This window comes from Rattus norvegicus, chromosome 13 (genome assembly GCF_036323735.1).
Source record: "Rattus norvegicus strain BN/NHsdMcwi chromosome 13, GRCr8, whole genome shotgun sequence".
Taxonomy (NCBI): Eukaryota; Metazoa; Chordata; class Mammalia; order Rodentia; family Muridae; genus Rattus; species Rattus norvegicus.
The window spans coordinates 92,758,719-92,773,318 of NC_086031.1; the positions used below are offsets into that span (position 1 = coordinate 92,758,719).

The window sequence follows — 14,600 nt, forward strand, 5'->3', positions numbered from 1 at the left end:
ATACATGCTTTCCTAAATACATGAACACAGCCTGATCAGTGCATATAATGTTATTGCATTCATGTTTTCAGGACTGGCCATTTGGTACTGGATAACCGACTGGCATGCCCTTCCCCAGGGATGCCTCGTTCTCCCATCCTCAGCATTTCTCAGTTCCCTGACTCCTCTCAAATCCTCCCCACCTCCTCGTTTACCTAAACCCACACTCCTTTCTTTCTCTCTCTCCTTAGAAAACAAATAGGCATCTACAAATAATAATAAAAACAAAAATCAGAAATCATAATATATATGCAAAAGACTTGTAAGGTTTAAAATAAGAAAAAGAACCTCCAGAAATGGCATTGAGTTTGTTTTGTGTTGGCGATCTACTGCTGGGCATGGGGCCTGCCCTTAAGAGTGGTTTGTACCTCCACTGAGACTCCATTGAACAAAACTAATTTTCCATTTGTGAGTGGTTATCAGTTAGAGATAGTGTACAGGTTAGGGATGAGTGCTTGTGTTCACTTCCCCTCTGAGCACAAGACCCCATCTGGTTTCGATCCACGCAGGCCCTGTGCATGCAGCCATAGTCTCTGAGCTCACATGCGTGTCGGTCCTGCTGTGTTTAGAAGGCCTTGTTTCCCTGGTGTCTTCCATGCCTTGTGGCTCTTAAACTCTTTCTGCCTCCTCTTTAGGAGGGTTCCCTGGACCCTGAAGAGGGATTTGATGGAGCCTTTGCACTGAGGACTTTGTGTTCCAAGGTCTCTCACTGTCTGCACGTTGTCTAGTTATGGTTCGTCTGTTTGTTCCTATCTAGTGCAGAAGGGTGCTTCTCTGACGATGGCTGTGCAGGGCCCTGATCTGTGAGGATAGCGGAATGTCTTTGGTGCTTGTGGTGCTTTATCTCGGGTTGAGGCTTCTTTAGCTTCGTCTCTTGCGTGTTAGCATGTCCTTGTGCAGGTCAGTGTAGGCATGTTGGTGAGACTTCATGAGCAGAGCTTCTCTCAAGTTTCTAGGACACACAAGAGATTGATTTTTAAAAAGTCTGCTCCAAGGATTAAACCACAGAATCCGTAAGTACTCTACCATTGAGCCACACCTGTGCCAGATATTTAGTTTTTAAGTCTCTGTGTGCTGGTTTTCAGACTGTTTCCCAAGTACAATGCAGTTACACTGATGTGGATTGTCAAACTGCTCATGTCAGACCATAGAGGATTCTAAAGAAATTGTTCACATACTGATGGGTACAGAAATTATGAGACATGATGTCTCTTGATAGGTTTGATTCTCTCTGATAATGGAGTCTGAAGACTCTACTCACATGAGGTATGACTCTCAATATGAACATTAAAAAGAGTTGTCATTTGAACGGCAGTTCATCCCACTTAATAGCAACTTATAGATTTATTTTTTGTTGAAACAATAAATCTCTTAAAAGCTCATCTGTTGAATTGGTATCTATGAGCCTCTTAATAGGATTTTTGAAAGAGAGTGCAAGATTTATAGCTCCTTATGAATTGCCTGACATGGAAGTTAAGGTCAATAGAGTTTTGTTCAGTTTGTCTGTCATAGTTGAACTGTAGGTGAAAAGACCTGTTTTCCTTCTCATCTATAATGTTAGGTACCGAAAGCTCTCATTTTTAGAATAGTATTCTCCTACTTTAGGGCCGGCAGAACACAGTTCTACTACTCAGGTATTTCATAAATACAAGAACGACTAGAAATTATCTGATCTCATTCTTCATTTCAAAGAAAAACAGTCAGAACTGGGGGGTCATCCTAGACTTCTGTACCACCTTATCCATAACATGTGACTGTAGTCAGCCCTGTCAAGTCTTAAAGGTCTCCTGGATATCTACTCCCCTCATGGCTTCCACTCCTGTCTGCACAATCCTTCTATATCTGGAGAAGCCACCTCGCCTACAATAGTGACCTTTCTAACACACACCCATGAGACCCTCAGTGATTTTATATTGTTCTTGGGATAACATGGAGTGAGAATCCTGTGAATGGTAAGGCCTTATCTCTCTCCAGCATCACCTTGAAGAACTGAGCCTGTTGGGATCTATGCTCCAGCCCCACTCTTCGTGTTCTTGGAAACCAGATCAAACAGCCCTGTCTTCAGTGACTTCCATGATGCCCAGATTGGAGAACTTTCCTGTGTTCTGTGCTCCTCTAGACCCACTTCCTTCCTTATCATGCTTGCATGTATCTAGAATTAGACATCAAGCCAGGGATGGTGGCTCATGTCTGATGTGCCACCATTTGTGGGGCTGCAGGAGGATCACTACGAGTTTTAGGTTATCCTAAAGAGACAGGGTCTTTTATTCTATGAAACAGATTGGGCACTTGGTATTGTGCTCTGTGTGAACACGCATGCACACGCCAGAGGCTAGCTGTAAGTGACGATGCACTGTGCGGTTGCACACTTTACTTTTGTGGTTGGGACTGTGTTCAGATGCTTCTGGTTGCATGGCAAGCATAGAGCCGCCTGCCAGCAGCTAGTGTGGTGTTTGAATTATATGCGTCTCTCCTGGCAAAAACAAGCTCCCTGAGCAGGCTTTATGTCCACATCCCATCACATTCCATCATTTGGCTCAGTATTTGAAAAAAAAGTAGTTGCTCAATATATTTGTTGAATGAATAAAATAAATTTTATTTTTAACTGTTTAGGTAGAGGAAGAAGAACCCACTGGGTACATTCGATTTGAAAAATTTATTCCAGTGATGACCACAGTACTTCTAGAAAAAAGGTAAGGAAGTAAATCCAATTTTAAGGCAAGATAATGACTAGAATTACATTAATGTCAAAATATTTGACCTGGTCAGATGTGGTGCCCCGTGCCTGTGACTCTAGCATGTAAGGGGATGTAGCAGGATGGTGACAAGAACTTGAGGACAGCCTTAGTCACATAGCTTCAGGCCAGCCTGGACTACAGAGTAAGACCCTGCTGCAAAAGAAAAGAAAGAAAGAAAAGCACTTGCATTTTCCTATTTTATTTGCCCAGTATATGTCTTAGGGTGGCTTCCTCTAGCCTTTCAGTGTACTTCAGGCTGGTTTAGGGCTAAGCTTAGAAATATCTACCATGCTAGTATTTATTGATCTAAGCAGGACATAATTAAATAGCAAAGGCGCTACATAAAATGTAATGTTGTAGTTATATTTAATTGTGAATTATTGTTTTAAGATAAAAATTAACACCAGTTATTTTTCTAGCGTGAGTATAGCATTAGCACACCACAGTTGATGGAGTGCAGAGGTTTTGGCCCTAAACAAGTTTATTTTCATATCAGTGAAAAATTGCTAATAGGGAACACCAAACATTCCTGGGGAGGTAGGTACTGCTGATTGTCATATCTAGAAAGAACTTTCATTGAGGGAAATGTCATTAGCTTGGAATATCAGCAGCCTTTTGTTTTGTTTTATAGTCACTTATCATAGAGACTGAGGTAAATGTGCGGGCATTAACTGACTTTATGGTAAAAATCACAGATACAGACCAATTGCTGAAGATGTCCTTTTGCGAGCTTTCGAGGTGGGTGAGCTCTTCATTATTCGTGTGTATGTAATAAATTAATTCATCATAGAATTTATTCAACAAAGACAATATATGATATCTACTTTCCCCAGGTTTTGGATCCAACTAAACGTGGGTTTCTGACTAAGGATGAACTAGTCAAGTACATGACTGAGGAAGGTCAGAGGGCTTTATTTCTTGTAAGAGTAATTTATACAAAATTTATACAAAGTCGAAATGTTTATTTTGTTTTTTAACTCTCTCTCTCTCTCTCTCTCTCTCTCTCTCTCTCCCTCCCTCCCTCCCTCCCTCCCTTCCTCCCTCCTTCCTTCCCTCCCTGCCCCCCTCTGTCTCTCTCTCTGCCTCTCTGTGTATGTACGTGTGTGTCTGTCCTTGTGTGTCTGTGTGCAGGAGTGTTGTTCCCATGGAGGCTCCCTCTGGAGCTGGAGTTACATGGTAACTCAACTCATGGTCTTAATTTCTGAGCCATCCTTTCAGCCCCAATTATACACTTTTAACAATTATGCAAAATTTATAGGAGATGATACTTTAAAAACAATGATTTGATTAAATAGTTATTTCTATTATTTTGATTTGGCATTTGATTTTGTATAATAGAAGTAAAATGATTACTTGTATAAATTATGCTTACTTTATTTACTTAAAATATTTCCTGAATATGCCACTTAAAGAACATTAACTATCAATCATAAACTATGCCTTTTTGGATAGAAGATTTGAATTAAAGTATATACAATTTCTTTTAAATTTCTTTACCACTTTCTTAGGTGGCAAAGTTGCAAACAATATAGCCTAAATTGGATGTGATTTTACATAAAAACTATATTTTCTTATGATAGTGGGACCTCCTCCCCCAAATACTTATATATTTCCTTTCAACTCTCTCTCTAGGTCAGTCTATCCAAGTGTTTCCCTGACTGTAAGTGGCTTGGTGGGCAGTCATTACTGCCTGTGGGCACCCTGTCACTCTTGCAGTTAGAGAGGAGTTCTGCTTCCTCTGCTCAGCTCCCAGATGCTCAGCCAGATCTGTCACATGTCACCTGAGAACATGGGCATGGGTGGCATTTTGAGCCAGGGGAGCAGTATTGATGCTCTATGTATGCCTGCTTTGGCCATTTTGCCTCAGTTTACCTACAGGAAGGAGAGAAGGAGTAATATGACAGTCATGGCTGCCATCCAGGATGGCATACAGTGTTAACATCATCTAAGCAGCTAACTTCAGTGAGTGTGTTATGACTTCCAAATCCTAAGGATGAACAGAAGTAAGCCCTAAATTATATTGGGTCACATAAAATTAATAAAAACAGCCAAAGAGGCTCAGTCCTCCTACTGTGTGCCTGTTGTATGTTTAGTGTTGTTACAGCACAGTGGGTAGTAACGGTGCTGGAATCTGAGCCCTTTCTTGAGCATATTACCGTCCTGTTAGGGAAGCAAAGCTAATGTGAAACAGATCAGTCTCACATTAGGAAAAACACTCTCAGAAGATCAATGCAAGCTGAAACTCGTCTGAGAAGCTTAGCCTGGAAGGCCGGCAGAGAAAACAGCTTCCTTGAGAAGACAGATCTGGTTTTTGGTTTTAGTTTTAAGACAGGGTTGCATTCATAACTCAGGTGAATCTGGCATTTAGTATGTATCTCAGACTGGCAGTAGACTCACAGCAATCCTCCTGTTTCAACCCCCCAGATGGTATTGCAGATGGGAGCCACTGTGCTTTGCTTGAGATGGGCGAGCCATTGAGGGCACAATAAGAGTCTATGTTACATTTCCCTCACATGTCACAGGTAGCAACATATGGATCGTAGCGAATGAGCTGCAGACAGACCAGGGGGTGTCGAATGACGACAGATGGGGGCTGTTTGAGGGAAATGGATAAAGCAATAGGAACAAAATCTGGAAGAAAGGCAGCCAGGCATGTGCAAGAAGGTGAGCTCAGGCAGCCCTGGGGATCTTGTTGGCCAGCAATAGGAAAGGAATGGAGGTGGACGCCCTTGAGTTTGGGTCATCCCTGGGTGGTAGAGAAGAGTGGCTGGGCTGAGTCATCCAGTGTGGCAGTGCTGTGGAAAGGTGATTCTGGTGCTGGCCGGCTTATAACTGAGCAAGAAAGGTTCAGCTGGGGAGATGAGCTGGGGCTTCTTGAGCAATCCCAAGGCTCTCTGCTATGGACCTGGCCTGACCTGAGTGGAAAGAGGGAATCGATGCAGTAGGACTCTGTCACAGCACCCTGGACCATGGTGACCAACAGAGGGCAGGGGATAAAAACACGAGATGAGTATACAGTAACACCAAGATTTTCCATGGCCCATGGGTGTCATCATGATAGTAATGCTACTGACTGAAACAGTGAAATCAGGCGCTGGCTGCACTGTGTAGGGACAGCAAGCAAGGCTGTGTGGTTTACAGGAAGGTGCTTTGTGAGAATTTCCAGAAGATGTATGTCTTGGTAGGGGTTCTACTACTGTGAAGACACCATGATGGCAGCAACTCTTATAAAAGAAAACATTAAATTGGGTCTGGCCTACACTTCAGAGGCTTAGTTCATTATCATCATGGTGGGAAGCACGCAGCATGTGGGTAGACACGGTGCTGGAGAGGGAGCTGAGAGTTCTACATCTGGATCTGCAGACAGCAGGAAGAGAATGAGACACATTGGCCACACTTGCGCATCTGAGACCTCAGAGTCAGCCCCCAGGGACCCACTTCCTCCAATAAGGCCACACCTCCTGATAATGCCACTCCCTCTGACCACACTTTCAAACATGAGTCCATAGGGCCATTCCCAATCAACCTACCACAGCATACATTCAGAGTTCTTGTGCTTCCAGGGCAATTGTTGTATGTCCTAATAGATGGAGCCTACATCAGTTTTTTTTTTTTCCTCAGAGAAGGTCATAAATGGTTTCAGTTATTTATTCAACATTATTTAATTTCTTCCATGTTGTATTAGCCAGTATATCTGATAGGTGCATATAAGATGCACTGTGATATCTTTTTGTTAAAGATTTATTTATTTTATTTACATGAGTACATTGTAGCTATCTTCAGACACACCAGAAGAGGGCATCAGATCTCATTACAGATGGTTGTGAGCCACCATATGGTTGTTGGGAATAGAACTCAGGATCTCTGGAAGAGCAGTCAGTGCTCTTAACCGCTGAGCCGTCTCTGCAGCCCAGCACTGTGATATCTTAATGTATCATCATCACTGTATACAGCATGTTCTTCCTCTACGTGCAGTTGCAGTTGCCTAGTTCAGTAAAATGATTGATTGCTTAAGAAGAGATTTTTTGTTTGTTTGTTTTTGGAGACAGGGTTTCTCTGTATATCACTCTTTGTCCTGGAAGTCACTTTGTAGACCAGGTTGGCTTTGAACTCAGAGATCTACTTGCCTCTGCCTTCTGAGTATTGGGATTAAAGGTGTGTGCCACTAGGCCTGCCTGGCTAAGAAGTGATGTTTTTATTCTCACAATTCTAAATTGTTTTTAAGTATACACAAGCTTTGGGACTATAAAGTTACTTCTACAATCCTTTCATAGCATCTGCAGAACAGTCAGCACATCTTTAAGTTTGAGAATGTACTTTCTAAATGCCCAGGAGATTGTAAGATAAACACCATAAAGCATACTGAATCAAGTACCCACAAGACGGGATCCGTGTTAGTCCTGGGTGCACGTTGCATCAGATGGTATTTAGTAGCAGGAAAGATCTCAAGTCTTAAAAAAACAAATCACAGTGCGATGTGTCAGATGTTTTCAGAAATGCTATTTGAATAACACATTTAATCCTTAAACCAAGCCCATGGGTGGAGAGTGTTGTCTGTATTGTGTAGACAACACAAAGGTTAAGTAATCTGCCCAAGACCATTAAGCTAGTAAGAGAGCCTGGACTTGAATGAGTGAGGCTTGCCCGTCCAGCTTGTGCTTTGCAGTGTTAAGCAGGTTTTCCTGCTATCCCAAATCAAATACCGTATGTATAGCTCTTTTCCTTGCCCAGTGTAGCTGAGTGACTATTGTGAGCAAGGCTTAGTCTAAGCAGTGCTGTGGACTGCTTTAGCTAAGGCCAGTAAGCTGGCCTTCTCAGACTCAGTCCCCACTCACTTGCAAGGCAGGCTGCATGGTTCGTGCTATAAATGGAGATGGTAGTTCTTTTTGTGAGGTGGTTGGGAGGTTAACTTAATATATGTGCAACACTTAGACAGCAGTCTTGGCTGGTGGGTAATTCTCTGTCTCTCTCTCTCCTTTCTTTCCCTCTCCTTTTGTTCCTTTCCCTATCCCTTCCTTCTTTTCCCATCCCTCCCTCCCCCCTCCCATTCTGGGAATGCTCAGGACCTTACACATGGTAGACAATTCTGTCACTAATCTATCTGAGACCATGGTTATCTTTGTTTGTTTAAGACAAAGCTAAGTCTAACCTTAAGCTCACTATCTTCTTCAGCCTGGGTGCTGGGACTGTAGTGACACTCATTGCAGCATCCTTCTGAAACTTACATGCAGGTTCACTTGGCAGTGGATTTAGTGTCTGACAGGTAACATCCAGAATTTGCCACTTCAGCCTTTCAGGAATTCTCTCCTAGGAAGTGTCATGTTGCACAATTATGAACCTTTGCACTCCGAAGACTGAGGTTAGCGGAGTGTGAGTTTGAAGTTAGACTCTTGGACATGTCAGAACTCTGTCTCAAAACACAACAATAAGACAAAATAAATTTAAAAACAAAAACCACAGAGTCCCTGTCTGCATAAGTTCTGTAACTGGAAGCTGAATCTGACATAGAAAGTCCTGGGAGAGTGAGAAGAAGCCTAGGCTCATGAGGTAGATGACCGCCCTCAAGCCTTGGTGCTGTGGATAGTGAGAGTAAGACTCCCCCCACCCCTGAAAATCTGGTTATTGTCAGGACACCCTGTCTGTTTCCTCAACACTGAGCATAATTGTGTCTTAAGCAGTCTTCGGCCTTTTCAGCATTCTCCCAAGGTTTGGGTCCTACCTTGTGAAACTAGTTTCCAAGATGTCTTTCAGATGTTACCTGAGTCCAACTAAAGTCCAGATTCTCTCCCCAACTTTTGATTTCATCAACACAAGCCCAGCCTGAAAGGAGGAGGACTCTAGGATGCTTGATGAGCTCCATCCATGGCGGGGAAAAGCCCCGCTGGACTGTCAAGTGTCTGCTCTCTCTTCAGTAATAGATAACTTTTAATCATCTCTCTATAGTTTTAATAAAGATAATAATTGTGCTCACTCAAGACTTTAGCTTCCAGCAAATACTTTTGCAATTGCAATCATTTTAGTTTAAGTGAATTAAACAACTTCATTCACGGTGTTTTATATTGTCCTGCTGTTTTGACTACACGGATGTAGTCTGTAGGCCCCAGAGGGCAGCAAGCCTACAGCCCTGCAGGGGCGTGGCAGCCTTTTGAACTCTGGGTCTCAAGTGTTGCCGTGCAGCTCCAGTGAAGAGAAGACTGGACACAGTTGGGCCTGTGGACTCCATGGCAGTATGGCTGACTAGAGCCTGTGGACTCCATGGCAGTATGGCTGGCTAGAGCCTGTGGACTCCATGGCAGTATGGCTGGCTAGCGGAGAGAGAAAAACCTCCTGTCTGTAAAATGATGCTCTCCCTTCTTGTCTCTCTAGGCGAGCCTTTTTCCCAAGAGGAAATGGAAGAAATGTTGTCTGCTGCAATTGATCCTGAATCAAACACCATTAATTACAGAGACTACATAACAATGATGGTGATAGATGAAAATTAAATGCTCCAAAGACTTCTTTTTTCTCCTTTTAAGACAACTGTAAACATTCAATTTCTAATTGAAAAGATACTTTGAAAAATTGTCCTAATTTTTACATTTTATCTTAAAATTTCTATATTTAGTGTCTCATGATATAATTGTTTCAAGGTATTTTGTTTACTAGAGATGATCAATTTAAAACATAAATTTTTTAGATGACCAGCTTTATGGACAGACAAGTTGATTATTTAAAAGGAATTATACAGTATTTTAATGTTAAGTGCATCCTTGCTCATTTTTCCCAACGAGGCCAATGATACATTGAAATTAATTAGACAGAAAATAGAGATTGATCCTAACCCCCCAAGATTTGCCATAGAAAGCTTTTGCAGGGCAGGATGGCCACAGACTAGATGTGAGTGGCAGTGTGGTGATGGCTCCTTTCAGAGCAGCAGTAAACACTTCAGCAGGCAGAATATGGAGGGAGAGCAACTGGAATAACTATTAATAATTGATTTCTTATGAATGCCAATTACAAATCTCATTTGAGAGTCTAATAACTTGGGGTAAAATTGAAAATTGCTCATCCAGCATGTTGCCATTTATGGAGTAGTTGAAGGAGGTGAGGTAATTGAATCCAGAGAGAGGAAGACTGAATGGAAACAGAGAATGGCAACTCCTTTTTTGTTCTTTACAATTCTCACCTATTCAGAATATCTGTCTTGGGAGTATTGTCCTGGGTACTGAGTGTATTCATCTGTTGTTACCGGAATGTAGTATCTGAAAGGCACTGACTCCCAAAGAAAGCAGTTCAATTAGCTCCCAGTTATAGATGGTCAAGGTCCAGGCAGCATTGTGCAGGCTGAGCGAGGGCCACCCTTGCATGCACCTCACCAAGGTGCAGCTAGACAGACAGAAGCACGTGGTGGTGCAAGCAAGAGCAGGGAGGCTGGGAGGGAGGGCCAGGCCTGCTCCTTTTACAATGGTCCTCTCATAAGAATTACTTTTCAGGCTAGGGAGATGGCTCAAGGGATAACGTATTTGCTGAGTGTCATTAGATAACGTGCTGGAAGCTGGAGATGAGAGATGGATAAGCTTCTAATTAATCAAGGTCACAGTTTACTGAGGGAGGCTTGCAAGTCAATCAGCAACCACACATTCAGGGGACTGAAGGTTACACAAAAGAAGCAAGAGTCAGCCTGGTGGGGGTGAGGATGGGGGTGAGGGTGCTTTCTGGTGGGCAGACTCAAAGAGGTAGTAACACATGTCTTAGAAACTTAGTAGTTCTTAAGTTTTGACAGTCATTCTTTGAGCAGTTTACTTCAGAGCATGTCAGCAGCAGGACAGCAGATCAAACCCCCAGAGGTGTCATGAAACACAAGAATCTGGGAAATGAAAGTATGGTTCCTAGATATTTGGAACCTGATGAGAGATGAGAGGTCGGAGTGGGAGACAGCAACCATATGCTCAGAGATAATGGGCTAATTGGGGTTAAGGTTTCTGTGTTTGAACGTGAACTTGATTCTGAAAAATCAGAGAAAGGAGTTGGAGTTGTAAATAGTCTGAGAAATCCTGTGAAGGTCAAGACCAGAGGCGGGAGACCAGCTGGTAGGCGGCTTGGTTGGCAGTAAGAGCTGGGCTAGGGGAAGTCAAGCACAAGTCCTCCTAAGTTTCTGCCTGGAGCACTTGGTAAGTGATGGTGGCAGCCATTCGGATAAGATGCCCAAGGCTTGGGCTGCTAAGCTCGACTGTGGTCCTCTCTGGCTTAAGAACTGGTGGGAGGGGGCTGGGGATTTAGCTCAGTGGTAGAGCGCTTACCTAGGAAGCGCAAGGCCCTGGGTTCGGTCCCCAGCTCCGAAAAAAAGAACCAAAAAAAAAAAAAAAAAAAAAAGAACTGGTGGGAGATAGAAAGATCAACTGGATAAATAAGGGGACATCTGTGAGAGACATGGGCTTTGAAGTTGTCAGCATGTGGTGTCCTGGAAAGAAAAGAAAAAAATGACCAGGACAGAGCTGGGAGTTCAGAAGAGGAGCTGGCAGAGCATGGGAAGGAGAAGCTGGAAGGATGAAAAGCCAAAGAGAAGTCATGGCAGGAGAGCCTCTCGAGGAGGCAGGAACCAAGTCAGAAGTGGTGGGGTTGTGACATCATTGATGATGAAGAAACAGCCCTCAGTTTCAGCACCAACACATTCACTGAGCACCTCTCAGGCCGGTTTGTGAAGTGGCAGGTAGTAGAGGTCAGTGGCTTCAGGAATAAACAGATGTGAGAAAGTGTGGAGGTCATGCTCCTGGGCAGAGAGAAGGTAGAGGGAGGGGCTTGGAAAACATAAACTGTGCAAGAATGCTGCTGCAGAGGACACTTAGAGGGGCAGAGATCCTGGGCTACAAAGGTCTTGACCTTGGTCATGGACATGAACTAATGTGCATAGTCCCTGCCTAGTGGCCTCTAGCTCTACTGTCTTCTGTTGTTGTTAAGATAGGGTCTTATTGTGCTTACAACTTGTGACCCCTCTGCTTCTGCCTCCCTAGGGCTAGGATTCGAGACCTGAGCTACACTCAGCTGTCCTGTCCCTATGAATGAGAAGGAAAATAGTAGGTTAGAAAGCTAGAGGGGGTGATAGAAATCTGAAGGGCTTTGTGAGAAATGAGAGTTGGGGAATAGTCTACACAAGAATTTTCAAGGAACTCTGGAGGATTTTGTCCAGTAACCCAGACCCAGAAGCAAAATATGTAGAGTGTTGTAGAGAGTCAAGGTGGTAAAATGGACAGAAAGGTCAAGATTGCTGAGTCAGCAGAAACGAGTGACCTTGATGGTCTGTAGGCTAAGCGGGGAGGGAAATTCAGCTAGGAGAAGGCTTGCATGGAGGATTGTAAGACTTCAGAGGGCAAACAGCTGGTGTGTATGGTGAGATGGCTTGTCATTCCCGGGAACCATGCACTCTGCTTGTAGTTTGGCTTCACTGTACTGTTATAGAATATTTCTCTGTATTGTTATTACTTAGTAATAGTATACAGCACATATACATTTCTCACTGTGTCCATCACTGTTCTAAGTGTTCTACTTAGTCTACTCATTTAAACCTCGATGACCCAGTTGAGTAGTTACCATCTTTGCAAGTGAGTGACGAAGGCGTTACTCACATTAATCTGCCTTTATAGGTTAATGTGATGATGAATTTTCACCACGACAAAAGCCATTTTTCATATTTCATGTCAGCTGGGACTCCGCTTTGTGTGTCTTATTTTTCTTCACTTCTTCCGTAAGTAAGATGACTCTAAGTCCCTATTGCTCTGGGTGGACCAGCTTGCACCTGCTATCAAAGTACAGCCACTGACATTTCTGTTTTACTCTTAGAATGCCTTCATTTGTATGATTTACATGTGGGTACCCCTTTCAAAAATGGAAGAAAATGACAATGGAATCCCTCCTGGGGACTGGCAGATAGCTCATTGGGCAAAGGTGCTTGATAAACAAGCATGAGGGTGTGGGTTCAGTCTCCAGCACCCACATAAAAACTGGGGTGCTTATTATCTTATCACTGGGGAAGCAGATATAGGAAGACCCTTGGAACATACTGGCTAACCAGCCTAATTGGTGAACCCCAGTCCCAGTAAGAGACATTGTCTCAAAAACTGAGTGACTCCTGAGGAACACCTGAGGGTGACCTCTGGACAACACATGCGAATGCACACCCTTACAATATGACCATGTACACCAGCACATATCAATCAGTTCTGGAAAGTTCTATGAAAGCAACAGTGGTTGTGATGGAAAGTACCCCTTCCTTCAACAGTTTCACAAGACAAACTTTTCTAGAACACCTAAGGGCTTCTTCAGGTAAAGTCCAAGTGGAAAATTGACATGCCATTCATATAACCATGGATACTGAGGTCCCCACCTGCAGATGAAATGAAAGGGCCAGGGACTCAAGGAGGGTGTGGTAATTCACAGTCAGGCTTTGTAATGGCGACACATGACAGACATGAGAAATACTTGTCAGAGTGGAAGTCTCCCTAGGGGTGAATCATGGTGCAGGCCAATGTACCATGCAATCATAGAACTTGCACCAGTGCCTAATGCATGAGGTGTGGACTTGTCTGGATACCCAAGACGGCTCTGACAGTCTTGGTAGTGAAGAGTTTCCTCATTGTCTTGCTGCAAGGAAAGGCTCATATGCAGAAAGTAGTGAAGAAGATGCCTTAACATTGGATCCCTGACCCCACCTAGAATTTTTAAGACTTTAGATCGGTGTTTCACTCTACACCTTGTCTCCAGAGCACCCACTTTTGGAGCTGTAATTTTTGTTTTCAGCATCATTTTTTTTTTTTTACCATGTAGAGTATATTTATTTGTGGAGCTCCCAGCATTCACTCCTTATCCTAATCAGTACCGTGGCTTTCTTTTCTTGGGAAGACTTGCCTCTCTTATTCTATGTGTACCCTTTTATTAACTTGAGTATTTCTTATATACATTTCGAGTGTTATTCCCTTTCCCGGTTTCCGGGCAAACATCCCCCTCCCCCCTCCCCTTCCTTATGGGTGTTCCCTTCCCAACCCTCCCCCCATTGCCGCCCTCCCCCCATAGACTAGTTCACTGGGGGTTCAGTCTTAGCAGGACCCAGGGCTTCCCCTTCCACTGGTGCTCTTACTAGGATATTCATTGCTACCTATGGGGTCAGAGTCCAGGGTCAGTCCATGTATAGTCTTTAGGTAGTGGCTTAGTCCCTGGAAGCTCTGGTTGCTTGGCATTGTTGTACTTTTGGGGTCTCGAGCCCCTTCAAGCTCTTCCAGTTCTTTCTCTGATTCCTTCAATAGGGGACCTATTCTCAGTTCAGTGGTTTGCTGCTGGCATTCGCCTCTATATTTGCTGTATTCTGGCTGTGTCTCTCAGGAGCGATCTACATCCGGCTCCTGTCGGTCTGCACTTCTTTGCTTCATCCATCTTGTCTAATTGGGTGGCTGTATATGTATGGGCCACATGTGGGGCAGGCTCTGAATGGGTGTTCCTTCAGTCTCTGTTTTAATCTTTGCCTCTCCCTTCCCTGCCAAGGGTATTCTTTTTCCTCATTTAAAGAAGGAGTGAAGCATTCACATTTTGATCATCCGTCTTGAGTTTCGTTTGTTCTAGGGATCTAGGGTAATTCAAGCATTTGGGCTAATAGCCACTTATCAATGAGTGCATACCATGTATGTCTTTCTGTGATTGGGTTAGCTCACTCAGGATGATATTTTCCAGTTCCAACCATTTGCCTACGAATTTCATAAACTCGTTGTTTTTGATAGCTGAGTAATATTCCATTGTGTAGATGTACCACATTTTCTGTATCCATTCCTCTGTTGAAGGGCATCTGGGTTCTTTCCA

General features: G+C 43.5%; 1 protein-coding gene across 35 annotated transcripts in view; it reads left to right on the plus strand.

Annotated features, from left to right (window-relative positions):
* Efcab2 (EF-hand calcium binding domain 2) overlaps window positions 1–11,221 on the plus strand; it is an 86,758-nt gene extending 75,537 nt beyond the window's left edge. For 6 of the 35 annotated variants that reach the window (XM_063272147.1, XM_063272150.1, XM_063272157.1 and 3 more), the window contains 4 exons: window positions 2,653–2,732; window positions 3,473–3,515; window positions 3,611–3,697; window positions 4,410–4,852. In XM_063272147.1, coding sequence (XP_063128217.1) covers window positions 2,653–2,732; window positions 3,473–3,515; window positions 3,611–3,697; window positions 4,410–4,562 — 363 coding nt within the window. In that variant the 3' untranslated portion in view covers window positions 4,563–4,852. Of the gene's footprint in view, window positions 1–2,652; window positions 2,733–3,472; window positions 3,516–3,610; window positions 3,698–3,908; window positions 3,954–4,409; window positions 4,853–5,299; window positions 5,441–9,143 lie in introns of those variants that run through there. The other 29 variants (XM_039090534.2, XM_039090544.2, XM_039090538.2 and 26 more) reach the window with 11 other exon arrangements.
* The last annotated feature ends 3,379 nt before the right edge of the window (window positions 11,222–14,600 follow it).